The sequence below is a fragment of the Crocodylus siamensis genome, chromosome 6 (assembly GCF_052110815.1).
Source record: "Crocodylus siamensis isolate JL-2025a chromosome 6, ASM5211081v1, whole genome shotgun sequence".
Taxonomy (NCBI): Eukaryota; Metazoa; Chordata; order Crocodylia; family Crocodylidae; genus Crocodylus; species Crocodylus siamensis.
Window position 1 is genome coordinate 59,468,453 of NC_143400.1, and position 27,943 is coordinate 59,496,395.

The 27,943-nt window shown below is 43.9% G+C and overlaps 2 protein-coding genes across 6 annotated transcripts in view; one reads left to right on the plus strand and one right to left on the minus strand.

Moving 5' to 3' along the window:
• Positions 1–6,765, minus strand: part of FARSB (phenylalanyl-tRNA synthetase subunit beta) — a 53,012-nt gene extending 46,247 nt beyond the window's left edge. Inside the window, exons 1-6 of one of the 2 annotated variants that reach the window (XM_090051503.1) lie at positions 6,562–6,700; positions 5,050–5,105; positions 3,924–4,078; positions 2,672–2,744; positions 2,055–2,170; positions 1,594–1,744 (exon numbers count right to left, since the gene is read on the minus strand). In XM_090051503.1, the coding sequence (XP_089907629.1) occupies positions 1,594–1,744; positions 2,055–2,170; positions 2,672–2,744; positions 3,924–4,078; positions 5,050–5,105; positions 6,562–6,619 (609 nt within the window). In that variant the 5' untranslated portion in view covers positions 6,620–6,700. Of the gene's footprint in view, positions 1–1,593; positions 1,745–2,054; positions 2,171–2,671; positions 2,745–3,923; positions 4,079–5,049; positions 5,106–6,561 lie in introns of both variants that reach the window. The other variant, XM_090051504.1, reaches the window with a different exon arrangement.
• A 9,898-nt stretch (positions 6,766–16,663) lies between these two features.
• Positions 16,664–27,943, plus strand: part of MOGAT1 (monoacylglycerol O-acyltransferase 1) — a 30,484-nt gene continuing 19,204 nt past the window's right edge. For 2 of the 4 annotated variants that reach the window (XR_016443021.1, XM_090052168.1), the window contains exon 1: positions 16,745–17,123. Coding sequence is in view for 1 of the 4 variants with exons in the window: in XM_090052168.1 (XP_089908294.1) it covers positions 17,030–17,123 (94 nt within the window). In the remaining 3 variants the exon portion in view is untranslated. Of the gene's footprint in view, positions 17,124–27,943 lie in introns of all 4 variants that reach the window. The other 2 variants (XM_090052170.1, XM_090052169.1) reach the window with 2 other exon arrangements.

Consider the following 27,943-nt stretch of genomic DNA (forward strand, 5'->3'; position numbering starts at 1 on the left):
CATCCCATTCCTATTTTACAATAACGTTTATGTTAAACGTGGCAGAAATTATCTTTAGAAAGATTTTTAAAACCTTCTAATCTGGGGTTATACTTAAAATTCTCATCACTATCTAATCCAGGGCATTTCATATTTTAAAATTTGCAGGATTTGTTACCCAAACATGATTTTTACCATGACAAACGTCATATTCTAGTCTTTGTTTCATTCTTGCTTGGTATCTTTCTTAATGTTCTGTCATGAAAATTTACACAGAACTTTTTAGAGTTTTCTTTACTTACTGTGAAAATTTCATGCAACTCAACAGAAATGATGGGAATGTGAATATTAGAAAAATGACTGCTTAAAATGGTTAAAATAAACCTCATAAAGTGAGACAGGATGTAAAAACCCCTTACTAAAATTCATTACCCCATGGCAAAGAAACTTTTAACTGGGAAGGGAAACCAAGAACATCATCTTATTTAACTTGAGTATTTTATACTGCTACCCTTTCCTGGTACAGGACAAATTATTCAAGAGTGTCTGCTAATGCCTAATCAAAGTAAAAGCTGCATTTGCTTTAGTTGTGCTTTCATCCCTGGCGTATTCAGTTTCTTGCCAGTATGCTCAAACATTAAGGAAAATTTCATGGAAAGCAAATTTGGTTGATTTAACAAACTATTTACAAAATAGGCCTGAGTAACAACTGCATTCATCTTCAGGATATCATGTGGCTTACATGAGCAACAAAAATTAAATACCACCATGAACTGCTCAAGAATAATATAAAGGCCAAGGGTGGAATCCTGGCTCCACTGAAGTCAATGACAGAACTCCCAATGATTTCAATGGAGGCAGAATTTACCCTAAGAATACTATAGCAATTGGGTGAAAAATTTCAGATAGATTTGGCACACGCACAAATAGTGCAAGAGAAAAGGAGAGAATAAAATGAATTAACTATTTTTCACAGAGGTAAGTTTCACAGTTGTATGCAAACATACTGTTCTGTTTCAGCTTTTTCTTTGAAAATAGTCCAGTCCAGATGTGTTACTGTGTGGTAGGAATTAATTACACTAAATGAAAAAACAGGCAGAAACTGTAACAGAAATACAACTACAACCAGATTTAAAGCCAATTTCATCAAAACAAGAGGCAGATATTTTTGTTCACTAGAACAGCCCTTCCTGAACCTACATAAGAATTTAAAGATTATTGTGACAACTGTTTTTCTGGGACAATTTAAAAGTTGCCAAAAGAGTACAGCTGAATATAAATATAAATCTCCAAACAAAATATGACATATTTCATGTTACTATCTCCATGGAAAAGGTAACTGGGTATGGAACCTTTAAGTTACAATATTATTCCAAGCATAGCTCTATGCACATTACACTAAGATGTCTGGTGCTCATGAGACCGAATTTGGGATCTAAGTCCCATCCTGAGAGAAGAGATTACCACATTACAAAAAGTTCTAGCTTTTACTTGCACATTTTCTGGCTGTTGCTGCAAAGGATCTTGTCTCCTCTACCAAGGTTAAGTCTGGTAATGCCTCCTAGAAATTTAGTTTTCAGCACCAAGTATGAAAAGCTTGGAAAGGATACCTACCCTATACAGATCCAGAATTTCAGAAGCTGTATACTCCTTGGACTGATTCAGAGGTTTAAATTTAATTTCTGAAGGAGATCTAGCTGTGTAAGTAAATGGACCAGAGATTGTGTCCAAGTCATGGGTACCAATTGCTACCAATGCTCTCTTCCTGCAAAGGAAACAAAGAAAAATAATGATCTTATACAACATGCTTCTTTCACTCTAGCCATAGAAGTTATTTGTTCATAGTAAAAAAAGTATGGAGAAATAATAGCTTCAGACAAGGTAAATGAAAAAATGTCAAAAGCACTGCCTAAAAATGTTTTCCGGAGTGTAAACTTAACATCACTTTGGAAAAGGGAACAGCAGTTTACCATGTAATTAAAATCAGTTTAATATTTCAAAATTTTAAAAAAATTATTAAATATCAAGCCAAGTAGTGACCTATTAGCTTTATTCTAGTTAGGTTTAAAGCTAACCTGCAAATATTCTGGTGCAGTTTTTCTTGGAGGTCAATGAAACTGTCATAGCGATCCTTGGTAAAAGTGATATTACGGAGGACTGCAGCTACAGCGTGAGGACGGACTTGGGAAGTCTGCAGTTCATAAGAGCAGTACAACTGTTAGTGATAAATATTCCAACTATGCAGAATATATAAAATTAACATACTGGAAACAGTGTTCACCTGCCATTTTTTAAAGTAGTACTTCACAAATCCTCACTCAGCGCTAATAACCAATGAAAAATGTATAAAAATGTCCTTATTCCCCTCCCCCCCTCAACAACAAACAGCATCAGGTCTGAGACAAAAGCTGTCCTTAGAGTAAAGGAGCTTCCAAAAGAGCCTCGCAAATGTAAAAAACTTGACTTAATACTTCACTACATTAGTTCTACACTGACTTGCTGTCTTTCCACAACAGATTTAAAAGAAGGAATAGTTACAAAGAAATCACAATCCCTCAGTATGTTCACTCTGCTATTGCAATGGTCCTACATATCAGCAGCTTTCTGGCTGTAGCATTTTTACAATACCAAAATAAATAAATCAGTAACAACTACTTTCACAATATTGACCTAAGTTCAGAAATAGTTTTACCTCTTCAGTGATGAGCAGCCTCTGAATTGCACCATTAGGTGGTATGACTTTTTTGTATCTAGGGACCTTGATCCTAAAATAAAATGGGAAATTAAGTTTACAAATGAGATTTTTACTCTTCAAATGGGGGAAATATTGGAACCATGTTAATGTTATTTCTGAAAAAAAATGCTTTAGTGATTTTAGTGGTGTTTAAAATTATACATTTACTTGACAATGTAAATCCAAAGTTTTCTACTAACTTGTTACCAATATAAATACAGCTTCCTATAAAATATCTTAGTGCTCAAAAGAGGTCACTTTCCTTTCATAATAAACTTGCAAAATCAAGATAATATATATGTTAAGGACATGCCTGCAAAGAACCAACTCTGAGTACCCTCTAAGCTAGTGGTTCTCAGGCTTTTCAGAGTCAGAACATCCCTCCATCACTTTTTTGAATGTGGCAGCTTCCTTGTTTGAGAACTACTGTTGGTGCTGCCTCAACTTACCTCAATGTTCCTCAAGAGGGTTGTGCTGCCTCCAGGTAAAAGTGCCCTGAGGGCGTGCTTGCACAGCGAGCCTGACAAGGAAAGAAAGGGCTATACCACATGGATGGACTCCTCCTTCATTAGGGCTGTACTTAGCCTAAAGAAAGCAGGAGCCCTTCCCAGTCCAGCCCATTTTATGCTCTTCTTGGAAACCCAGATGCTCAGATGGGTTTGTCCCATGCACCTAATGCAGGAGGAGTTCACATAGGACATCTTTACCAGGCTGCCGCCACAATGACATCACCTGTGTCACAGCACTCTCAAGGAGGTACTGCAGCTCCCCAGTTGAGAATCACTGCTCTATTCCCACCAGCTTCAGTGAGAGATAAAGCTACTTGGCATCTTGCAAACTATTACAGATATGGCTAACTAGATCATTCATGAATGTTAACACTAGTAACTACTTGCATGCACTAATAAGGAAGAGTGTGGTATTTTACTATTAACAATCCTAAAGATCCCACTAAAGAAATCGGGAGAACAAGGCAAGGAATCAAAATCATCTCTCTTTGCTTCAGCATGTCACATACAATTGTCTTCTACTCCATTTAAAACTAATGCTAAGAGCATCTCCAGGCAAGTTTTACTGGATTGCAAACGTGTTTTGTTACAGATAACTTTTACATTAGAAATCTCTCAAAGGCCAAGAAAATAACCAATTTCTTAAATTAAAAACACTGCTTAAAGTCCATTTTAAAAAAAAGCTGAGAAGACTGTATTACCTCTCTTTGAAGACCTGAAGCCCTCGTACCAATCCTTCCAGACAAAGAAGGTCATATCGGTTAGCAGGAACATCAATTTTGTAAAGAATTACATCTGATGCACCCTTTGCCTTTCCACCACCTTGTTCTTTGCTTATTATGTCTTTTTCAGAAGTCTAAAATTAAGGAAAATCTATGTTGTTAATAATAGAATAAATGACCAGTAAAAACAATTTGAATTTAGCATAATTTAATATAGAGAAATTTTTAAAAAGAGAGAAAGTAAATGCTAGTATTTCTTTTAAAAAAATGCAGTTTAAAAAAGGCATGATGCGGGCTCACCAGTAATGAATACTTGACATAAGAGACTTTTAGACAAAGATCCCCTTAAGTTTCAAAAACTGTAATGTAATTATCCAAAGGATTCATCAGCCGTCAGAAACTAATTCCTCAGGCACATACTAACGTGTGCATATCCTAATACCAAACAGGATGTAATTACGTCTTACTCTTGGCTGTAGATCAGTAAAACTATAAGTAATGCCATACATTTATTCTGTAATAAAACATTAAAAAACAGCTTTAATATGTAAAAGTAGGTGATATATTTATTTTTATTATAGGTGAATATATATTTTTTATATTTTAAAAAAAATAAAACTGTTCAAGACAAATCAGAAATTAAGTGCCAAAGCAGTGTCAGACTCCTTGCAAGAAGGCAGGTATCAGTACTAGCAAAGTCTTGTACAGTATCAGTACAGTACAGTATCAGTACCCACATTAATACTGTTCAAATTTACTTCGCTTAAAAAAACCCCATTGAATGCCAAAACAGGTTGTTTTTGTGGAAGCTGTACAACCTTGCATAAAAATAAAGCCAAACTAGAGCTTACAGAGTACCTGCAAAATAGTGATTGACTTTGGAAGTTCACGGCCACTACACCAAAAGAGAACAATAATGTAGACGGCACTGTTATACTATTTAAAGAGAAGACACTTGCACTATTGAAATGAAGCTAATCTAAACTGCTGCAGACTGGTCAAAAGTGGCTTTCCCTCTCTTCTACAGAGAAGAGTTCAGTAAAAACAACAAGAACCACAGCAATATAGACAGATGTAAAGTGACAAAAACAAAAACACTACGTACAATTTCATCAAGCTCCAGACCAAACTCGAAACAGAGTTCATCAAACTCTTCATCGGCTAGGAAGAGGGAAAAAAAAAAAACACAAAAAAACCACTCTGGTCAATTTTGATTCTTTTAAGCAGAGCTCAACTTTCTAAAGACATTGTCTTATCATCTTGATCAGAATATCAGGTGTTTTCCAGGGGAAACAAAATTAATCATCATTTTGAGAATGTTTTGTTTTTATTCCATTTTATTTTAGTAACAATTTCTGTTCTATGTTTTGTACTTACATTTTTTAATGCTCTTACATTTGTAGCAAAGGGTTTAGAGCCCAATATGACAGTTTGTATTGAATAGCTGGTACCATCAGCTTTTGGGTGAAGGTTGTATAGTAACACTGAACACAAACATGTTGTACCAGCAGCAAACAACAGACAACTTCGTGAAAGGCACTCCAATATAAGTGCATTTTTCAGCAAATTAACTGAGTATAAACAGTTTGTAGGATGCACCCGATAACTTATGGGGACCCCAGACTCCCAGAACTGCAGAGAACATGGGGCTGACAAGGACAACTTGGGTGAACTGCCTGACCTTCAAACTCTGCCCTCATCATTACTTTTCTCTGTTTCTGATCCCTACAACTATTACAACAGGAAAAATCACAGTTCAGAACTCACCTATGGACAAAACCAAGACACATTATAAATCACAGTGTCTGACTAAGTCTATACCTCTATCTCATTACATTTTTTTGGAATCAAACAGCATGATGTGGTTTGAAAATTTTGACTGGCAAGTGAGCAGCTTCCTCAGGAAAATGCTATGAAGTTCTGAAAAACAGATGGGCAGATAACATGGGAAATGTCTGTATTATTTTTAAGAAAGACTATGCAAGATTCAGATTACTTTTTTAAATCATGAAGTACTTATCACCTGACCTCTAGGACTTATTTCCAGAAACACGGGCACAGTGTGGAGAATACTCAACCAATACCTGCATCCCACCTGGGTGGGGTGGCCAAGTGGACTATCAAAACTCATTTGAATCAATCTGCTGGGCAGTATGATGGGCAGTAACCAGAGGCCAGACTGAGGGGACTGACTCCAACAACTGGGTGGTAATCATCCAAAAACACATTGCCTTGGGGGGGAGGCTGGGGCACAGGGGGCAAGGGGATGACTTGATGGCACTGATCACAGACACCTGGCAGAGCGGTGTAGTATGAAGAAGGAGCTCCACAGACTAACTGCGGCAAAATGTGGAGTACGGCAGTAGGAGGACTTCTCCGAGGCCGCTGCCCTGCGCTGAGGAGCCAGCACGCAGCTGTGCTCACCGGGACACAGTGCTGGGCCCACGGCAGCTCGGCCGCGCGGCGCCCTCCGGGCAACAGACAACCGGCGGCCGCCCGCTAGGACTAGGGGAGCCCAGAGACGGAACTGGGCGGCGGACGCCCACCCGCAGGAGCCGGGCAGGAAGCGGCGAGGCGCTGGGCCTGAGGAGGCCGCTAAGCCCCGTCCCACACTCACTGTAGCTCCGTCCCAACGCCGCGAAGAGCAGGTCCCGCTTCACTCCCACCGTCGGCATCTCCACGAGCGCTCGCCGCAGCCGCTCCGCGCATGCGCCGCTCGCGTTCCCAGGGCCGCCGGCCGCAGGCGTCAGGGGGAACGGGGCCTCCCTCAGCGCTGCCTGACTGGCCGCGGCTGGTCCCGCTGAGCGCCGCAGCCGCCGCGCTACCCTCGCCCTCTGCGGCGCGCGCCGGCCGCCTCGTACGCCTGCTTCCAGCGCCGCGCTTTTGCGGGCCTGCCGAGCGGCGCGGCCGGGCGCGGACAGGCGCAGCCGGGGCAGCTATCGGGGCTCTGGGTTGCGTCAGCCGAGGCCCCGAAGCCAGGTCCTCCGGGCGGGACGGAAATACTACTCCCTCGCGCCCGCGGGCCTCTTATCTGGTTGAGCTGATTCCTCCATGTGGCCGCTGGTCCGCGCGCGCTGCATGTAATGTATGTTACGCACCGGGCAGGTGAATCTCGCAAAATCCCGAGACCGGCCACATGTGCCAAGTGCCACGCACACCTGAGTGACGGTCCAGCTACAAAAAGAGCCAACCCGCTACAGCGTCCGTGCTTAAAAAATGTGTAGCATCTCGCAGCTGGGTTCTGTCTAGCTTTAATGTAGATGTGTAGCCAGGCCCTGGGAAGCCCAGCCTGGAGCTCCCTGCAGCACCCTGCTCTGTCGTGGCTTCAGCCTAGCCTTCCTAGGTGGTCCGTCCCTGATATTCTGCACAGGGCCCTGCTTGTGGTGTTGGTGTTACCAGATGGCATGGGGTGCGTCATGGTGCTCCCAAGCATGTACAGCAAACTTAATAAAAAGGGCCTTGTTATAGGTCAATTTTGGGCTGCTCCTGGAGCTCTTAACCCCTGGATTGTCAGCATCTCAACACTTTAAGTAGAGGTGCACCGACTGATACATCGGTCCAATAGTGGATCGACACCAACACGAGGAAAATTCACTATTGGCTTTCAGCTTTTTTTGGCTGAGCGGCTGATAATGTGGCCAAGCAAATGCCACATACAGCATTTAAAGCGCAGCATGCAGGCAGCCAGTAGCACAGACCAGCAGTGTGGAGAGCAGCCGGGTCTAGCTGGTAAGCCTGTTGCAAGGGGGGAGGAAAGGGGGGAGGCAGACTGAAGCCCCCAGTGAGGGTGGGAATGGGGCTGGGGCAGCTGATGGTGCTGCCCAGCCAGGGCAGGGCAGGCCATGGGACTGAGCCACATGTGGGGAAAGGGGACAGCTCTCACCACTGCATGTACCCAAGGAGAGCATGGGGGGGGTGGTATGCCTCTGGATCTGTGCGCAGGGCAAGGGCAGGCTGTCACTGCAGGCTGGGGCCAGGATAGTGCTGAGCTTTTGCCAGTAGAGGGGCTGGGCTGCACTTGGAAGGGGAGGCTGGGGGCGCTACAGCAAATTTTGGAGTGGCTGTAGTCCCAGGCAAGGTGGTAGCCTGCCCTCATCCTGTGCACAGATCCAGGAGCGCACAGCCCCCATGCCTTCCCAGGGTGCCTACAGCAGTGGGAACTGCCCCCCTGCATTCTCCCAACAAACTGCTCACAGCTGTATCCCATGACCACCCCAACCCCACTCCCTCCCTAACTGCAGGGGCCTTGATTTCCACCCCCAAACAGATTTACCAGCCAAATGCTACTCTCCAAGCTGCTCGGCTGCAAATGGGAATTGGATTGGTATTGGCTGATATAACTCATTAAAAATTGGCCATTGGTATTGGCCCAGAAAATCTATTGGTGCACCCCTGCCTTTAAGTGTCTTAAAGGACTTGTGATGTGACTTGAAGTTATACTATCCCAGGGCAGGATTATTTCTTGATCTGTGTAACCTAGTTCCTGTTCCATTAAGGTATGACCACTCCCCACAGATGTGCCACTTAGCTTGCAGTCTTATCCTTAGCTTAGTACTGAGCTGATCGATATTTGCATAGCTCAGTGTAATGTGCAACAAGGCCCTAAATCACCACACATGTCATCACATTTGAAATGAGCAGGGCAAGTTGAATATTGAATTCAGAAAGAAAATATGCATGGGCAATTCCTACAATTCTAATTGGGAAGCAGCAAGGTGTTTGTGCTGGGTGTAAGCAGTACCAGTATTGCCTCTGCACTTGTCATTCCTGGAATGAGAGGCTATAGAAATGCAAAATGTTTGTTTGCTAAAGAATGGTTCCTCCACCACAGAGGAGTATTGACAGTACTGTAGTGGCCTGGGCCAGTCGTTCTCAAACTCTTGAACTCAAGATGCTAGGGCTGTGCGAAACTTCGGTTGCTGATTTGATTTGGAGGAGATTTGGCTGCCAAATCTCTAAATCCGAATCAAATCAGGAGACCAGTAAAAAGGCCTGAATCGATTTGAAGCCTCCAGATCAATTCGGAGAGATCTGGGCAGTCCCTGTTCACTGCAGGAAGCTGAACCCTGACTCCATGCCAGTAAGTGGAGGAGGGGGTAGGGGGCCATGGGGAACCCCCGCCAGGCCCTGTCAATGGGTGCCCCACCTGGCCCCAGCATCCCAGCACTTAAAAAAAAAAAAAAAAAAAGCCCTGCACTCACTGGCTGCTGCAAAAGCAACTGGGGCCTCGTGGCAGAGCCTCCCCACACAGCACGGTGTAGTGAGGGGCAGCAGGGATCATCCCTGCCCCTGCCTGGCAGGAGCTAGTATGTGGGGGGGCTTGTTTTGTTTTGTGGGGTTTTTTTAAGTGCCAGGGCACTGGGGCTGTGCAGGGCTGGCTGAGTGGGCAGGGGGCGGGGTCTGTTTGATTCGACTGAAGCCGAATCAGGACAGTGATTCAAATCACTGAATCAAATCACTACCCCTCAAATCAGCTGAATCCAAAGCAAATACTAGCCGATTCACACAGGCCTACAGTACATCCCATGGAAAATATCAGCTTAGTTTTCACTACAGAAAAAATAATTTTTCTGTTGCAAAGAAGTGGGAACACATAGAGGCAGAATGTTTTTAAAACTGTAAATTCCTATGTAAAATCTGAGATTATCTTATGAGACAGAAGATAATATAGACTTGCATCTTATAGGCTAATTAAATTGGAGATCTACAGCATTAGTTAAATTATCATTATACTATACTAATCTGAGTAATGCTATATAGCTCTGACTTAGCTGGCCTATAAGATGCAAGTCTACCCTGTAGTCTGACTTCAGAATAACCCAAAATTACCTCTCTATCTTGTGAATCACAGCAGCATATCTAACAGGGCTAATATTACCTAGCATATCAAGACACCTTAAAAAAGATAGCACCCTCATTGAGAATTACTGGTCTGGGATATGTGATAGGCCTTCTTGGAATGGCAGTGATAGGCTGCTGAAATAAGTTCCTTCCATAACTGGCAAAATGTATTTATGTTATGAAATTGTCACAGTTTCTAGTGTGGTGGCTTTCTGCAAAACAATATTATTGCTCATTTCAATATATAACAACAGCATGTATATTATTTACTAAATATACGGTGAGATTATCCATTCCACCAGTCTGCACAAAATAAACTCAACATAGTATATAATGATATAAAAGAATAGATGAAATGAAGGAGAAGACCAAATAAAATTAAAGCAGTTCTATTTGAGAGAATGATTTTTGGCTTTTTATTCTTCAAGCAAGTAACACAAATACACCCAAGACTTAAAGAATGGACTCCAAAATACTGGAAAGAAGTTGGACTGTGTGTGTATAGTATCTTTTGGGAGGGGTTCCCTTCTTCCTGGCCCACTATTTAAAATTACCTATTAATGGAGAAATCCATTTCCTCTTATTCCTTTAAAGAACAAACCAGACCACAAATAGTGGCTAAGTCAATTATCTCATTCTTCTAGAGTGTCAGCTGTGGGTGTTCTCCCCATCCCACTGTGGAGACAAAAGGCTGCTGTACCACATTTGATCACTTTATTACACATGATTGTGCTTGCTTATTGTACTTTGCAAGGTCTTTCATTGTGCATGTGCCTTCAAGCAGCGGGCATTGCAGCAGGTGTTGCATAGTGTGAGACTCGGTACCACAGTCACAGGTGATTGAACCAATGGTATAGCCCCACTTCTTCATTAGTTCCTTGGAGTGTCCAACTCCAGTACTTGAGACATTGCTGCCTCTGCCATGGTTGCTGCAGCAGCAGGATCCTAATGCCTGCCCACCTGCAAACTGGGTTGGGTCCTTCCAGCCTGCAGCTAGAAAAGGTTAGGCAACCAAAGACTGATTATCTAGCAACCAGTGTTCAGGGAGAATCTGCCCTGAGCAGGGAGTTAGACTAGATGACCTTGGGTCCTTTCCACCTGTCTTCTATGATTCAGGAGAGATCAATGCACTTAAAATCCAAAGCTCTTTATAACAGACAGGAAGAGTATCGGCGTCACCCTCTTCAGATTAACAATGGTGTGGAAAAAAATCATGCTACCATGAGGCATGTGTGCCAATGGTCAACTAAAATGTTCTTTGCTGTGACTATTTTTTTATAATACATGACACTAACTTAAATACTGTTGGTACCATAAGTGAAATTAGACCTAAATTAATAATTCCCATGGATTTCCCCCACCTACCCCCCAGTAAAATTGCAGTGAACATACAAATCAGATTTCTCTCATTAGGAAAGAATAAAACAATTGCTTTTTTTTTGCTTAATTAGTAAAACTCTGTTTAGCAAGCTGCAGAACCTTGGCCCTGGAGACTAACTTCTACTAGACACCAGTGCATCTAGGAATTTGTGAAGGGGAGTGTGGGGACAGTGATAAGTTCTGCTGGGCTGTACCCCTGCTTCTAGTTCTTCTCCTCTCCCTACAGGAGCAGCAAAAAGCAGACTTGAAGTCCCTCAATCAGATAACAATCTTTCTTCCTCCTCTTCCCCCCCTGTTTAGTAGCGTGTCCCTTCTCATTCACCCCTTTCCTGCCCACAGCTGCCTCTGTTCCCAGCCCATCCTGGCACCCTGCAGAGCCCCCTGCTGGAGTGGGCAGAAACAGCTCCAGAGCCTTTCTCCAGCCCCACCTTGGGGCAGCTGGAGAGAGCAGCAGCGGTAAGTGGGGGAGAGGAGAGATGGAAGTTTGCCAGGGGGTGCTGAGCACAGAAGGGAAGGGGAATACAGTCCCTGGCAGCTGTTCCAACAGCACCCTCAACTGAAAGGAGGATGCACCTATCCCACTGCAACCCCCTTTGATCCACCCCTGCTTCTAATAGACTTCCAAAAGAATAAAAACACACAGCAAAAAGAAAATCATGGACACTACTTATTTGTTTACCTATGCTGACAAGCCATGCTTATACTTTGAAGTGTGTTATTTAATATTGTGTTTCATGTTTACTGTGAAACACACTGTTAGATCTCTTACTCAGGAAGGGAGGGGAGAACAAAGGATTCCCTGTGGCATGCCAAACCCTCACTTACGACTACTTAAAAATTTTGTAAAAATGATCAGAAGCTGTGGGGGTTACGGAGCGTGTTCTGACAGATCTGTCACATGTGGAACCACCACTGAAATCCAGATTCCAGGTCAGGATCAGAAAAGCATTAGTATAATTTAGAAGGAAGTTGGGAGTGGTATCCATAAATCTGAAACAAACCAGCAATAACAACAGGTTTGCCTAGAAAGGTGACATTCCCATCCACAGTAGGCACTTGGTCCTGTAGAATATTGACCACTTTGAGATGCCCTGAGTGGCCTCAGGGCCTTCCAATGTCATTGGTTCCATGGATCAAGGAGTTTTGAAAAGAGGTAAACAAGCATCTACAAAATAGCCTACAGCTCCTCCTGAAGGAGAGTGGCCTTTCTGACTTGGAAGGCCCTTACAAACCTATCACTGTGTTGAATCTATTGAATTGTCATATGTCACTAAAGCCGCCAGGAAATTTGAAAAACACCACAGATGTCTGAAAGACAATTGACAATCTTCCACCAAAAGCCATATTAGCTGCTATGGGTGTCATCTTTGCACACTGATATGTGCCAGGAGGCTGGATTACAAGTAGAGGTACACCTATATATTAGTCGCGTATTGGATCCCCCCACAGTGAGGGAGGGAGTGCAGCAGGGACAGGCACTGCCCAATCAGGGTGCTGAATGCCACCCCAGGGTGGGGCATGGGGCAGAGCCACTGGTGACTCATCCAGCGGGGTGGGAGGCTCCCCGCTGATGTGCGCAGCCCTGGGGAAGGCATGGGGGGTATGCTCCCTCCCAGTTTTGCGTGCAGAGCAAAGGCAGACTGCTTGCTGCAGGCTCAGGGTCACGGGCTGTGCCAACCTCTTCCCAGCCAGGGGGCTGGGCCAGGGCTGTGTTTGGGGCAGGGCAGGGCAGGGCAGCCTCAACTGCACAGAGCAGGCAGGGAAAGGGTCCTGGACAGGAGCAGATCAGCACCTGGCTGTGCAAGTGGTGTTGCCAGCAGGGCTTTGGCTTCCTTGATCATGGGATATTCTTCCAAGAAGAAGGATTGCTTGGAAGAGATGGGATCCACCTGGTAAAGAAAGGAAAAGCATCTTCACAGACAGGCTCGCTAACCTAGTGAGGAGGGCTTTAAACTAGGTTCACCAGGGGATGGAGAACAAAGCCCTGTGGGGGGGTGGGAATGGGAGACCTGGAGGAAGAGCAAGCAGTAGGGGGCAACAAGAGAAGTGCTCTTACTCCCTAAGAAATCAGGGCAATCAACTAGTTTTCTCAGGTGCCTGTACATGAATGCACAGAGCCTGGGAAACAAGCAGGAAGAATTGGAAGTCCTTCTACCATCACAGAACTATGACATGATTGGTATAACAGACTGGGTGGGAGCTTGCATGACTGGAGCACTGTCCTGGGTGAGTACAAACTGTTCAGGAAGGATGGGCAGGGAAGAAGAGGAGGAGGAGGAGGAGAGCACTTTATGTAAAACCTGCTGCTCACAAAAAAGGAAGAATTTGGTGGGGAATGTAGTAGTGGATGGCAACTTGGGCAGCAGTGACCACAAGATGATAAAGTTTAGGATCCTTAGAAAAGGAATGGAGAGCATCAGGGTAAGGACCCTGGACTTCGAAAAGCAGACTTGGACTCACTCAGGGAACTCATGGGCAGGATCACCTGGGAAGCTAGTCTGAGGGGAAGAAGAGTTCAGGAGAGTTAGCTGTACTTTAAAGAAGCCCTGCTGTGAGTGCAGGAACAAACCATCCCAATGTATAAGAAGACTACCAAGTATGGCAGAAGACCAGCTTGGCTTAGTGGGGAACTCTTCAGTAAAATAAATCACAAAAAGGAAGCTTATAAGAAGTGGAAACTTGGACAAACAACTAGGGAAGAATATAAGAGCATTGCTTGGGTATGCAGGGAGGTTTTGCAACTGGTGTGCCGTCAGGCATATCCAGGTGTGCCGTGGCATTTTGGGCTGGAGCCATGCCCCCGCCTGCTGCTGCTCTGGACACAGACAGGGAGCATGGCTGCAGCCCAAAACACTGTCTGGCTGGCTGTGCACCCCCCACTCTGGTCAGCATCTGGGTGGCTGCGTGCCACGGCCCTCCCATCGGTGTCCGGCTAGCCGCGCACTACCCCTCCTCCCCCCATGTCCGGTGTGCCATGGTGCTTTTTTATGTAGTCAAGTGTGCTGTGGTGTGAAAAAGTTTGGGAAATGCTGCCTTACTGAATGGTAGGGGGCAACCTAGTGACAGAGGCTGCAGAAAAGTCTAAGGTGCTCAGTGCTTTTTTCACCTCAACTCCCAGACTACAGCACTGGGCAGCAGAGTTTGGAAAGGAGGTGAGCAGCCCTCAGTGGTGAAAGAACAGGTTAGGGACTTTTTAAAAAAGCTAGATGTGTACAAGTCCATGGGGCAGAATTGGATGCACCCAAGGGTGCTGAAGGAGTTGGCTGATGTGATTGCGGAGCCATTAGCCATCATCTTTGAAAACTCATGGCAATCAGGAGAGGTCCCGGATGATTGGAAAAGGGCAAACATAGTGCCAATATTTAAGAAAGGAGGATCCAGGGAAACTACAGACCAGCCAGGCTTATCTCAGTCCCAGGAAAAATCATGGAGCAGTTCCCTGAGGAATCTATTTCTAAGTACTTGGAGGAGAAAAAGGTGATTAGGAACAGTCAGCAGGGATTCACCAGGGGCAAGTCATGCCTAACCAAGGTGATTGCCTTCTGTGACGAGGTTACTGGCTCTGTGGATGTGGGGAGACCAGTGGATGTGATGTACCTTGATTTTTAGGAAGACTTTTGATACAGTCTCCCACAACGTTCTCCCAGAGAAGCTAAGCAGGTACAGGCTGGCTGAATGAACTGTAAGGTGGATAAAAAAACTGTCTGGAGCATCGGGCTCAGAGAGTAACAATCAATGACTCATTGTCTAGTTGGCATTCAGTATCAAGTGGAGTGCCCCAGTGTTCAATCCTGGGGCTCACTTTGTTCAATGTCTTCATCCAGTGACCTGGAAGATGGCATAGAGTACACCCTCAGCTAGTCTGCAGATGACACCAAGCTGGGGCGGGTACTAGATACGATGGAGGGTAGGGCTAGGATTTAGAGTGACCTTGATGAACTGGAGGATTGAACCAAAAAGAATCTCATGAGTTTCAATAAGGACAAGTTGCAAAATCCTGCACTTATGACAGAACAATCCCATGTACTGGTATAGGTTGGCTAGGCAGGCACTCTGCAGAAAAGGACCTGGGGGCTACAGTGTACAATAAGCTGAATATGAGCCAACAACGTGCCCCTGTTGTCCAGAAAGCTAACAGCAAACTGGGCTGCATTGGTAGGTGTGTGGCCCGCAGATCAAGGAAAGTGATTCTTCCCCTATTCAGCACTGGTGAGACCACATCTGGAATACTGTGTTCAGTTTTGGGTCCCTCACTACAGAAATGTTGTGGACAAATTGGAGAGAGTCCAGCAGAGGGCAACAAAAATGGTTCAGGGGCTGGAGGGACACAATTTATGAGGAAAGACTGAGGGACCTGGGCTTATGTAGTCTAGAAAAGATTAGACTGGGGGTGGGATTTAATAGCAGCCTTCAGCTACCTGAAGGCTGGTTCCAAAGAGGATGGAGCTAGACTGTTCTCAGTGGTGGCAGATAACAGGGGCATCAGTGTCAAGTTGCAGCAAGGGAAGTTTAGGTTAGATATTAGGAAGAATTTTCTCACTAGGAGGGTAGTAAAATACTGGAACAGGTTACTCAGAGGTTTTCAAAACCCAGCCAGACTAAGCTTTGGCTGGGGTGATCTAGTTGGGGATAGTTCAACTCTGAGTAGGGGGCTGGACTAGATGACCTCCTGAGGTCCCTTGCAACCCTAATTTTCTATGAGTCTATGAAATGGCAGTGCTGTGAGTATACATGGCTTTCCAATATGCCAGAATAGTTATGACAGATCTTGAAGTCTGGTTCTTTTGCAGCTTTCTTAATACATAAGATGGACACATGGGAGGGAATCTAGATAATTTTCATCAGGACTTTAATAATTTCCATCAAACTAACTTTAGAATAGTCTAGGCAGCAGATTCATTTTCTAGACACTACAGTGAAGGTTCACAATGTCCATTTCACCACCACATTGTATGAGAAACCTAGCTACCTTCAAGGTACTAGCTTTGACCCCGAGCACACCACTAGGTCCATCATCATCTACATCCAAGCTCTATTTTACAACTGTATCTGCCCTGATGCCCCTGGTTAAGCTGAACACCTTAAGGATCTGGAGCAAGGAATTATAATACAGTATCAAAACTGTAGCCTCTCAAAACAACACAGACAGACTCTCTTATTAATCCAGTCTGCTCCGGTGTTACAGATAGATAACAAAGCAGTCCTGGTTTATAAACAGCCCCCCAACCTCCAACATCCCTGAAGCAACATAATGAACTAAATCCTACCTCACCCAGGTCCATTGCAAAGCCTGGTGCCCAAACCCCTTCTGTACCCACAGATCAATACAGAGCACATCACCACTGGACCAAGCAACCAGTTCAACACTGGAAGTTCATTCAGCTGCAACCCCACCATCATATATGCTCTCATCTGCTTACAATGCCCACCGGCTGCCTACATGGGACAGAGAGGCAGGGCAATCTCTGTGTGTGGGAATGAACAGTGCCCCCTGACAGCTGCTGAAGGCCGCACAGGCATTTTAACCCCTCCGGGCCCTCCAGCACCCGCTTCGGGGTGGCTGTTCATAGGCAGCAACATTTTACAAACCAGTTGGCACAAGACATGATGGAGCCAAAAAGTCACCCGCAGCCTGGGCCGTGGTAAGCAGGGTTTAAACAGGCTGTGGGTTCTCGCCCCGCCCCGGCCCCGGCCCCCTGCCGCCGGGCGCGGGCGGCGCCGGGACGTGCGACAGCCCTGGCCTGCGGGCGCCCCTCCCCGCGCAGCACCGCCTCGCCGGGCTGGGCCGGGCGGGCCCGGCAGAGTGAGCCTCTTTAAAGGCGGGCAGTGCCCGGGCTGCTGTCTCTGCCCGGGGCAGCTGCAGCATGAAGGTGGAGTTCGCCCCGATCAACATCCCGCTGGCCAGGAGGGTGCAGACAGCCGCCGTCTTCCAGTGGGTCTTCTCCTTCCTCCTGCTAGGTAACGGAGCCGGCTGCCCGACGGCGGGGCCGGGCGGAGATCGCTGGCAGCGGCGCAGGCGCGGGGCCGGGGCCGGGCGTGGGCAGGTCCTGCGGCCGGGGAGGGCCGCCTGCTTCTTTCTCTGTGCTGTGCTTGTTCTCCGGACGGCCCGGGCCCAGGGGCTAGCTTTGCTCGTCCTACCGGGAAAGCAGTTGTGGTTTTTCACCCTTCTTTTTACTTGCCTACTCTTCTTTTATTTTTTCCCCTTTGGGCTCTTTTAAGAGACTTACTCATCAGTGTGCTCCACGGTGACAGCATGTTCTTGTTAAAACTTCAGGCTGTCAGCTAGGTTTGTCCCGCTACACACTGAGCAAGAACAGAGACTCTTGGGCAAGAAGACTTATGCGAGACTCATGCTGTGTTGGGTAGCTACTCTCTTGGTCAGAAAACATCCTGTGCTGTCACAATAAAAATCCTCTCCTTAGTATTAAGGGAGGACACTGTCATTAAGTCCAAACACCAACTTTAGCAAATAAGGCTATTCCTGCCTTTGCTTAACTTTTATCAGAGTCCACCTAGTGTGTGTAAGCAACTTGTCTGGGTAAACTTGTTCCCCCAACTAATCCTTATAGATGATTTTTCCTAATGTCTCAATAAATATCCTTTAATCTTTTTAGTTTATCATTTAAGTCTTTAGTCATAGCAGGGAGTCTTACTCTTGGAGTAGTGCCACTGAATTCAGGGGATTAACTCTTATCAGGTAAGGGTTTGCAGGATCCATGCAAATCTTATTCCTTTGGGTTAGATCCTGTGACAGAGTAAATTGATGTGCAGCCCGGTTTCAACTGGACCACAAGTATGCATCAGCTGAGATGACCCTCTCCTGGCATTGCTGGCAGTATCTGAATGACTTCGGTATTTCCCCCCCCCCCAGGTTTACAAATAGAAGTTGTATATTCCTTTCAAAAACTACACAAGTATATAATTTTATATGCTGTTCAGAATGTTTTTAGTGTGTTGGACAAGGATTTTTTTTGGAGATATGTTTCATGGGACTAACCATATAATTGGTCCAGATGTTTAGACAAGTTTTCAGGTACAACATCTGCAGACCTGAAGAAAGGCCCTTGGTGCTTAACAACATGTCTAACGTCTTTCCCAACTATATAGTTAGTCCCATGGACACTATCACTATATATCCTTATCTTGTGTATTTCCTGCACCATCACATATACAGCGACACTCCAACTCCATTGTTTTTAGATGCTTAGTAAGGATGGTGGCAAAAAGAATGTAAGGATTAAACAAACAAAAAGGGTACTTTTAAAAGCATATATCATCTCCAAATTACAAATAATTATGTTTAGAATATGAACAGTTCCTGTTGCTACACAATTGCTCTTCTTTCTTGCATTACCTTTTGTGAGTAACTGCAGGTTCAGACTTACAACCTTCACACCACCCAGGCATTAAGTACTGACAAAATAGAAAGGTAGGAGGAATCAACCACCTTTTTCCCAGCTTATAGGGCAACAATGCTGCTGCTCCCAAGACAATCCTATCAGTTGTATTCTTTGTTTTACTGGTAAGCAAGTGTTGTTAGAGATAGCCAACTCCTTTGCTTCTTTTTGTGGGGCAGAGAAAAAACTGTGATCTGCAACCCTGGATCACTTTCAAGAGAGGTTCATGCAGAAATAATATTTTGGTAGCTTAAGCTACATATAGCAAATGTATGCATCTGTGAAAAGGTTGTACTTGCCAGAATTGGTAGGATTGTTTGCACAAATGGGTAATAATACTGACCCTTTACCCAAAGAACTTGTTTGCCTATAACCCTTCACCCATTCTGTTTTGGCCCTGCTGAAAGAAATTGTTAAAGGTGATCTCTACCTTCTGTGACTGCTTGCCCATTATTCAAGGCTATACACAAACTGCCCTTCAGCTTCACAAAATATCTCACCTCATCTATGAAAATCACTCTGATCTTGCCTTGGTTGACTCCAAGTCAAATACCTCTAACTTGTCCAAAATATTGGGCACTTCAAGAACTGATGCAGGAAACTGAAGGTGTATTATCATCATGCTCCCCTCCCCTGGGAGCCCAACAAGGAGTTTTTTCCCCCTACTGAATCAATATGGGTGCACCAGGAACAACTCGTTTATAAACCCCTAATCTAGATGGGCGTGTGCCTGTTTCTTAACCATTCAAAGGTTGATTGGTTATTATCACAATGTTCAAATTTCTCAGTGGGAAGGTAGATTTTTTTATCACTGCATTCACAAGTGTCTTTAGAAAAATCATACAGGGCAGCTACTAGTATGTAACAGGTACAGATTTATGTTCCTTCAGCCTTTCTATCTTCTGGAAATCTCTGGATAAAAATTCTGTGAAATAATAATAATGAGGATTTATTACTACCTTATAGCACTGTGAAGGAATTGCAACCCAGGATCAAGATGGGTACAAATAAATAATAATAATTAAAAAACAAAACAAACTAAAAACTGGCTCTGTGTTTAAAAATGACAAGACTCAACAGGTGGATAAACTCTAATGGGTAGAGTTAAGCTATCAGCAAGGCTAGTCATAACTTGTTGTCAGGAAAGTGAAAAATTTTGAATTGTAACACACTGAGCAGTGAAATTTAGAAATCTGATTTGATCTGCAGAGCAGTCACAAGTGAAATATGGTCAGTTTTTTGTTTTTGGGGGGGTTGTTTTAGGGGTTTTTTTGTTTTTGTTTTGTTTTTAACCTTTCATAGTCTTGATACTGAAGGGCCCCATTATATGCCAAAGACTGGCTCTAGTTTCATTCTAGAAAGTAAATTCTTCATTAAGAATGAAGCGGGTTACTCAACTCTAAGGTTTTTCTACCTTGTGAGGCTGTTTAGTTTTCTGAGAACTGTGTTGATGCAGTTGTCTAGCTCAGGAACTGCAGAAGTAGAGTTCTAAATCACTAGCCTGTGTAACCACCAATTTGGGTCAGATTTTGTACTGGTCATGCTCACTTATTTGTTTGGGGGTAAAACTTCCCAGCCTGTCACTCCAGCATGACATGTTGAAACTAATCCTAATAAGAGTCCCTGCAGTTTTAGATGCCCTAAATTCGCAAACCTTTCCTTTCTAGTGCCCCCCCATGAACATGAGAAGTAGAAGGGAGAACCATACCCATTGCTGAAGGACAAACGGGCAGGAACGAGGGAGCCTATTGGCTGCAGATTGCAGAAGGGAACATCTACTGCCCCAGTCCTTACAACAAACAGTGGTATCCTCTTCCATTTCAGGATTGTTCTGGCAGGGAGCACGTACACCTCTGGGCTGAACACCCATTTCCCTCGGCTCCAGCAGCTGCAACAGTACAATTGCTAGACTGTAATCTAGTGATTCAGGACATTAATATTATATTGTGTGATAAATATCCCTTGTGATGCTTGCTAGAAAGTGTAAAATAAGCCTGATTACAAGCTAATTGCTATGCAAATTACAGTGGTCATTTTCAGGAGACAAGGGAGGGAAACAATTGCTAGGCTGCAAAGTTTAGGTTGGATGGCTTCATTGGTTTGAACTGCATTACAACTATCAAAGGGAGACCCCTGGGCTTTACCTTCCCTGGTAGTTTTAAGTGGTAACGTTCTATTGGCAGCCTGATAAAATGAGGGGTCCCAAACAACCTTTAATGGCTGATCCTCTTGTTTGTAAAAACCTTTTTGTCCACATCCAGTGCTAGGTAGTCTCAGATGTTTTCACTCATTTTCCTTAAACCAAAGGACCAGCTTTAAATTCTACATCCCTTTCCTCTACTTTAAGCAGTCAGGGTCTACCCTTGAGCAGAAAAGACAACATGTTGTCAGCTTTTTTCGAGTAGTTGTTTTCATATTAATCTTCGAAAAAGATCAGGGACATGGCATAGATTATAATGATAAACCTAAAGACACTGCACCTAGTGCCTAAGAATACATGGATTAGGAAAGAAGAACTTTCTTCCAAACTCTCTCATTCTGAAAAACTTAAGCAATATGCCTGATATGTTGCCTAATTTAACACCAGAACAAAATCCTAAATTGTTAGAGGTTAAAGCAAAGTTTGGGCAAGGTACTTAAATTTTGCTACTTATTTTTAATTTTCCATTTTGTTTAAATAAACGTATTAGGTTTGTTTTAAAAGTGATTCTGTCTACATGAAAGCTACTTGATTTTAATTAAAAAAAAAAAATTAAATTCTCTCTTGTATTCATTGTCTTAAGGGTTTTTGAACCACATATAATACTGTGATTTTTTTCTTCTTGAGGTTGACAGTAACCATTTGATTGCTTGGTACACTGTGATCAATACCTCCACCCCCAACATGTTTATGTAGCAATGTGAACCTTGGATATTTAGTCAAAATGTAATTGAAACAAATGGTATTTTGATGCGAAATATATTTTACTGACTGGGGGGCAGGGTGGGAAAGAGAGATGTAGGGTCGGAAGGGACCTGAGCAGATCATCAAGTCTGACCCCTGCCATGGCAGGAAACAGTACTAGGCTCGTATGACCCCCTGGGGGACTCCACTGCCCACATCCCTCCAGGTCGAATATGACCCATCCACCACCACTCTCTGGGTGCAGCCCCCTAGCCATATTTGTGACCCATCTGACTGTGTAGGCATCAGTGCCACAGTCACTTACCTTTTTTAATGAGAATGGGGTGGGAGACGGTGACAAAGGCCTTCCTGAAGTCCAGAAAGACTTCATCCACCGTGTCGCCTGCATCCAATGATTTTGTGACCTGATTGTAGAAGGCTATCAGGTTGGTCTGACAGGACCTGCCCTTAATGAACCCATGCTGGTTGCCCTTGCGCATCCTTCTCCCTGCTGGTCCCTCCCGGATGTGCTCCTGGATAATTTTCTCAAAGAGCTTCCCCAGGATTGAAGTAAGACTAACAGGCCTATAGTTGCCTGGGTCCTCCCTTCTCCCTTTTTTGAAAATGGGGACCACATTGGCCTTCTTTCAGTCTTCTGGCACCTGGCCAGAGCACCATGAGTGCTTGTAAAGCTGTGCCAGGGCCCCCGTGATGACCCCTGCCAATTCCCTCAGCACCATAGGGTGGAGAGCATCTGGACCTCCTGATTTGAACATGTCCAGCCTTTCCAGAAGTTCCATAACTAGGTCCTCCCTGACCCTAGGTCTGGTGGAGTCGCTCCTGAGTCCATCCTGAATCCCAGTGGGGGAAAAGTCCTGGTCCCTGCTCAGAAAAATGGAGGCAAAGGATTTGTTAGAAAGGTCTGCTTTTTCATCTAGTGCAACTACCAGACTGCCAAGCGTATCCTGCAGGGGCCCCACGTTGCCTGGTGCCTTCTTTTTACTCCCTATGTATTTAAAAAAGGACTTTGTTGTCCTTGGATCCTTGTTGCTATCCCTAGTTCTGTCTTGGCCTTCCTAACAGGCTCCCTACAGACTCGCGCTCTGGTGGTATAATCCTCTTTAGTGATGCCCCCCCCCTTCCACTGGATGTATGCCTCCTTTTTGACTTTCAGATGTTTCTGTGTGCCTTTGGTGAGCCAAAGGTGAGGGAGGAGAAGATGGAGCTGTTTCTACCGCACTGTAGATGGTGGGGGCGGGCTGTGGGGACCTACTGCATGGGGACCAGGCTTGGCTGAGGACAGTAGCAGTGGTGCACAGGTGCCTTCTTCCAGCCTCTGCCCACCTTTCTTCTCCCCAGGTATCCCCACTGGCCAGAAGCAGGCACTAGAAGGATAAACTCGAGTGCTGCCACTATTGTCCCCAGCTGAGGTGGGCTCCCTGTAGTTTTTGATCCTTGCAGCACAGATCAGGAGTGGCTCTACCCCTCTTCCCTCCCACCCCTAGCTGATGGAGGTACAAAGTGGGGCAGTGATAGGGTCTGGTTCCTCCTTCCAGTGCCTACTTCTAGCCAATGAGATAAGGGCAAGCAGGGACAGCAGCAGCATCACCTGAAAAAGGGCATGCCTACACTGCTAACTTTCTATTAGACATTTCTATTCTACAGTTCTAGCTACACTTCCATTGGACAGTCAACCGTATATAGGATAAATCACAAGATTTAAAACAATACTGCTTTACAAATCAACTCAGTTTTAAAAAATACTGCATCATGCATAAGCCCCAGAAGACTATGAACATGATTGAAGTGTTTGTTACGACTATGAAAGCAAAGAAAAGAAGGTAACTAGTGTGTAAATATTAGTTACCAGAAAACAGAATGCATTAGGAAAGCCTTCTACTAAAGCTGCTGAACATCACACCTGAAACACACCATCACAATTAAATGCCTCTAATGTTGACAGTCTTTTGAAACCCTGGGAAGGTTCAAAAGAGGAAGAAATGAGAAGAGAGTTGCAACATGAATTGACCAGGGCTGTGGCAAAATCTGCTGGAAGCCTTTCCCAAGCTGATGGGCAAGTACACTCATTTTGTTCATAAGAGAATGCCAGCTGCAAGGACATTGCCAAAAGCAGCTCAAATTTTCTATAAATTTTCACCGTAAATGTTCAGTCCTATTTCTAGCTTTCTCTTATTATAACATGACTAAGATGTATTAGTATAACTGCATCAACACTAGATGTTCTCCTGTAACTATTTTGGTAGAAAACCATAACCCAACTGGAAATTATATGCTAGAAAAACTGTTCAGTACAGGCATGCATGCTTAGAATACCCTTACAAAAAGTTACTTTGTTAGAAGCAATTTATAAAAGTCTGTGATTACTACCATTTTATTCTTTTACTAAATCAGATATGCTTTCCCTTTGGAAATACAGATTCAGATGTGAATTTTTTGCAGTCAAGAACCTATGCTATGGGGTGTTGCTTTTCTTTCTTTCTTAGGTTCCTCTACATATTACAGGTATTGCACAACTGACTGGTTAATTGTGCAGTTACCTTAAGACCAGTGACATGTGCAAAGTACTTATCACATGATAACCTCCAACCAGCAATAAAGTTAGACCTTGAAAATGTGTGTTTATTTTTTTATAGCTAGTTGCTATTGAGCTTTAATTTACACTTGTAGCAGGGTCCCTGGGCAACTGGGAGCCCCATCAGCTGACAGACTTATCAGACACATGGGTGCACCATGCCAAGCGTGAAACCCCACCGCCCCAGGGGTTTGTGGTTGCCATGATCCCCAAAGCTCAGGAAATGCATGAAATCCCCAGGCCCAAATGCACAGCCGGTACCAAAAGTCCCCACACTTGACTGGTCTCTCAGTCCAAGCTGTGCCATGTGTGACATGGCAGGAGGTGTGGTTGTGTGGATCATGCATTAGATCCAATTGTGCTCTTACCTGTATGTGTAGAGGGGGCCTTAGATGTGTCACCCTTGCTAAAGTTATAGATTACATCTGGTTATTTCTATCAGAACTTGTGTATGTGACTTCTTTTAAATGGTTTATTTTCCTGATGTTTGGCAAGAATGTAGTTCCCTTACTTCTCTTGTGCATGTTCTTTCACTTCCATTTTAATCAATTCTTTACCTTTCAATGACTGACCTAGAGAGGTGGTGGCATTTCCATCCTTAGAGTTTAAATCTCTGCTTGACAGAGCTCTGGTTGGAATGATCTAGTAGGGGATGGTCCTGCTTTGAGTAGGGGGTTGGACTAAATGACCTCCCAAGGTCTCTTTCAACTCCAATTTTCTGTGTTCTTTTTTCTTTAAGTGGAAACTAACTGCTGGCACTAAACTTCCCTGAACCTCCTGACTACAACTGCAAATAACCCAAATGAACAAACAAAAAAAAATGCTTTTCTCTCCCTCAGGTTTTTTGTATGAGACCTACCTCAGCTATGACTGCTATGAACAGGTGTGCTGTTTGAAGCACTCCAGGAGCTTTTGTAATGCTCCAAACAGCAAAGATAAAGAGGTTCATGACCAAGGAAGCACTTAAAAAATGGCTGAAGTGCTACAAAATAGGGGGAGGGGGATTACCAAGTATTGGCCTCTTTCCAAGATGGGCTGATACAGCATCATTATCTTACATTGTGAAGGGAATGTGCTCAGTATTTCTCAAGGTGTTCAGTGTCTTGCAAGATTGGGTCCTGTTTCAGCACAAGAAAAGTCTGTTGGCCTATGTGTTATATGATCCTTTGTACATTGAGGAAATGTCTGACCTGCTATATTTATTTATGTATTTTATAGCCCCTGTATTTTAAGTTTCATGTATCAAGGTCATGTATGTATATAGTGCCTTGCCAAGGAGGTGAAAAGTTACCAAGGCTAATAAACTATGTAATGCTACACTGAGTCATTGCCATGCCAAGAATCCTTTCAACAAGAACTGTGGAAAATATTTCTCCTTCTCACCTTTTGGATGAGACCTAAACCAAGGCCCCGCCCATTTGTGCTAATTAAAGATCCCATGTCACTTATTCAGAAGTGATGGTCTTAAACCTGGAATCTTGGCTGGATACCAGTTCTCACTAAAGGACCTAGAAAGTCTCTTCAGATAGCAAAGTTATTCTTTATTCATGTTCTCTGTTGTGCAATGGTGCTGGTGTTCATATGCTCCTGCAGCTTGTCTCAGAAGTTCTTGAAGCTGGACCCAAACATGTTGTTGTCCATGTTCTCGATGTTGGTTAAGGTGGAGCCTCCCTTTTTACATGATATCCACACATTTTCCCAATTCTGTAGAGTGCTATAGGATCCTCCTGGTTGCGAGAGGCTATCTGTGAGGCTTGTCTTGGAACCTATTAAAATAAATGGAAATTCATTTCCACTGACTTCATTGGGTTTTTGGACGCAAGTAAGCAGTTAAGTTTTCTAAATTTCTTATTGAGAACCTGTTTGACACCATAAGTTCCACAAATGAATGGTCTAGTCTCTTAAAAGACCATTACTACTTACAGAAGCAGATTAGCCCTAATGTTAGGTCCATCTACCATATTTCAGAGTCTTGTTTTCTGGACACAGTATGGATCATAAAATGTTATCTGTCACAAAATATGATGTGTATTGTGCTAAATCCTAAAAACACATATGAAATGTTATAGGTCATTATGCAGTCTGGTTTCTTTTTTCTCCCTATTGTGGATATTTCATTGCAAATAATGAATTTTGGCATCCTTCATATGTTGTCACCAGTGTAATCTGGCTCCTACACCTGAAGAAGGGTTTTTTGTGCCTGAAAACTGCCTAACACCTCCTTCAACTATACATTCGATCCAACAAAAGATATTACCAAAAGAACTTTGCTTCACACACATGTGAAGGCATCGATCCAAGCCCAGAGATTTTACAGTCCCCATTTAGTGTGGCATCTACGTAATTGTTCTTTCTATCCTCTAAAATAAGTTTGTCCTTTGCTTCATTACTTAAATTTTTTTTTGTATTATTCTATTTTCTGCATTAAGTAGTGGAGGGCAATATATGTTACAGGATGTCAGTTTTAATAAACTTTGTATATAGTATTTTGAGTTGCTACAGGTGCTACTGAATAGTCACATCCCAAAGGCACCTCAAAGGATGGTATTGGTTTAGAGTGTCCTTCCTAAGAGTTCCAAGATTTGACCTCAAAGTTAAATGTTCTAGCTAATAAGGTGTTATAAATTCATGTACCTCAGCAAACCAAGGAAATGGCAAACTAAGAAAATATCCACATGAGTGTGCTCCCTACCTATGCAGTTATATTAGGCTGTTGTACTTACTCCTTTGTTTAATCTGATCTTGTATTCTAAAAGTAAGTACTGTAGGATGGCCCTGAGAACACCTTAAGAGGGTTTTAGAATCAAAATTTGTGGCAGAGGTTATCTTTTATTAGACCAACTAGATATTTGCAAAAAAAAACAAAACCCTTTATTTGCAAGCTTTCAGGCACATACACCCATAATCAGGCATAGGTGATTGCAAAGATTGTGAAAATTCTCCTTGGTAGAAATGAAAATTCACATTTCACAGGATTGCTGCAAGTGTGCTGAAGTCTCCTGCTTGGAACAGTTCATTTTGTGCAATTGTACAAATTTGTGCTCAGAGAAAAGTTGGAAATGTCTCTTTACCTTGAAATTATCTGGTGGTAAGCAGGATGTAGAATCTTATTTCCTTCTGGTTATGATGTTTCATATTTCACAGAAGAGTGGAAAGTTGAAATGCTCTTCTGGGCAAGAATCTCTCTTGTGCCCAGGTATCTCTGTGCTCTGTTGGAATGCAAATTAGCTTGAACAAAGGCAGGAGTAGGGTCTGTGGTTTCAGGTGGTAAATTTTGTTTCCTTGTAAAATTATGAAGTTTTCATTTCACAGAGCAGCTAAAGGGTTTTTGCATTTTCAGTATGCATGAGATTTACAGCCCTCCCCGCCCTCCTTTTTTGGTGGCACCCTAGGGCACTGCCCACACAGGGAGGCCCACTGGCTTTGTTGGGCTGGCAGGTCCTTCTCCTTCCTTTTGGACAGTTGAGAAGATGCCCAAGCTGGGCCCCAGCCCTCCTCCAGTCAAGGGAAAGGGGAGATTTGTGTCAGCCCAGGGAGGTCTGCCAGCTTTGTCAGACCTACAGGGTAGCAGCATTAATAGTACAGATGCGATCTAAAAGTGAACCTAATTTTAATGACACTCAAATCTTGTCTAGTACACATCACCCTCAAAGTGCTTTACTGAGGAAGTTAGAAACATCATTTTCATTTTATGGATAGAAAAAAATGAGGCAAGGAGACTAGGAAAGTAACTTTCTCAGGTCACCCAGTAGGACAATGGGAGATACAAGGACAAGGCTTCAGCTTCCACAGTCTCAGCCCAGAGCTCTATCCAGGAAGTCTTACTGGATATTAGCCATGCTCCCTCACCTCATTGACTTGAATATTAAGACCTTGCTCAGTCTTGTTTCCTCCCTTTTCCATC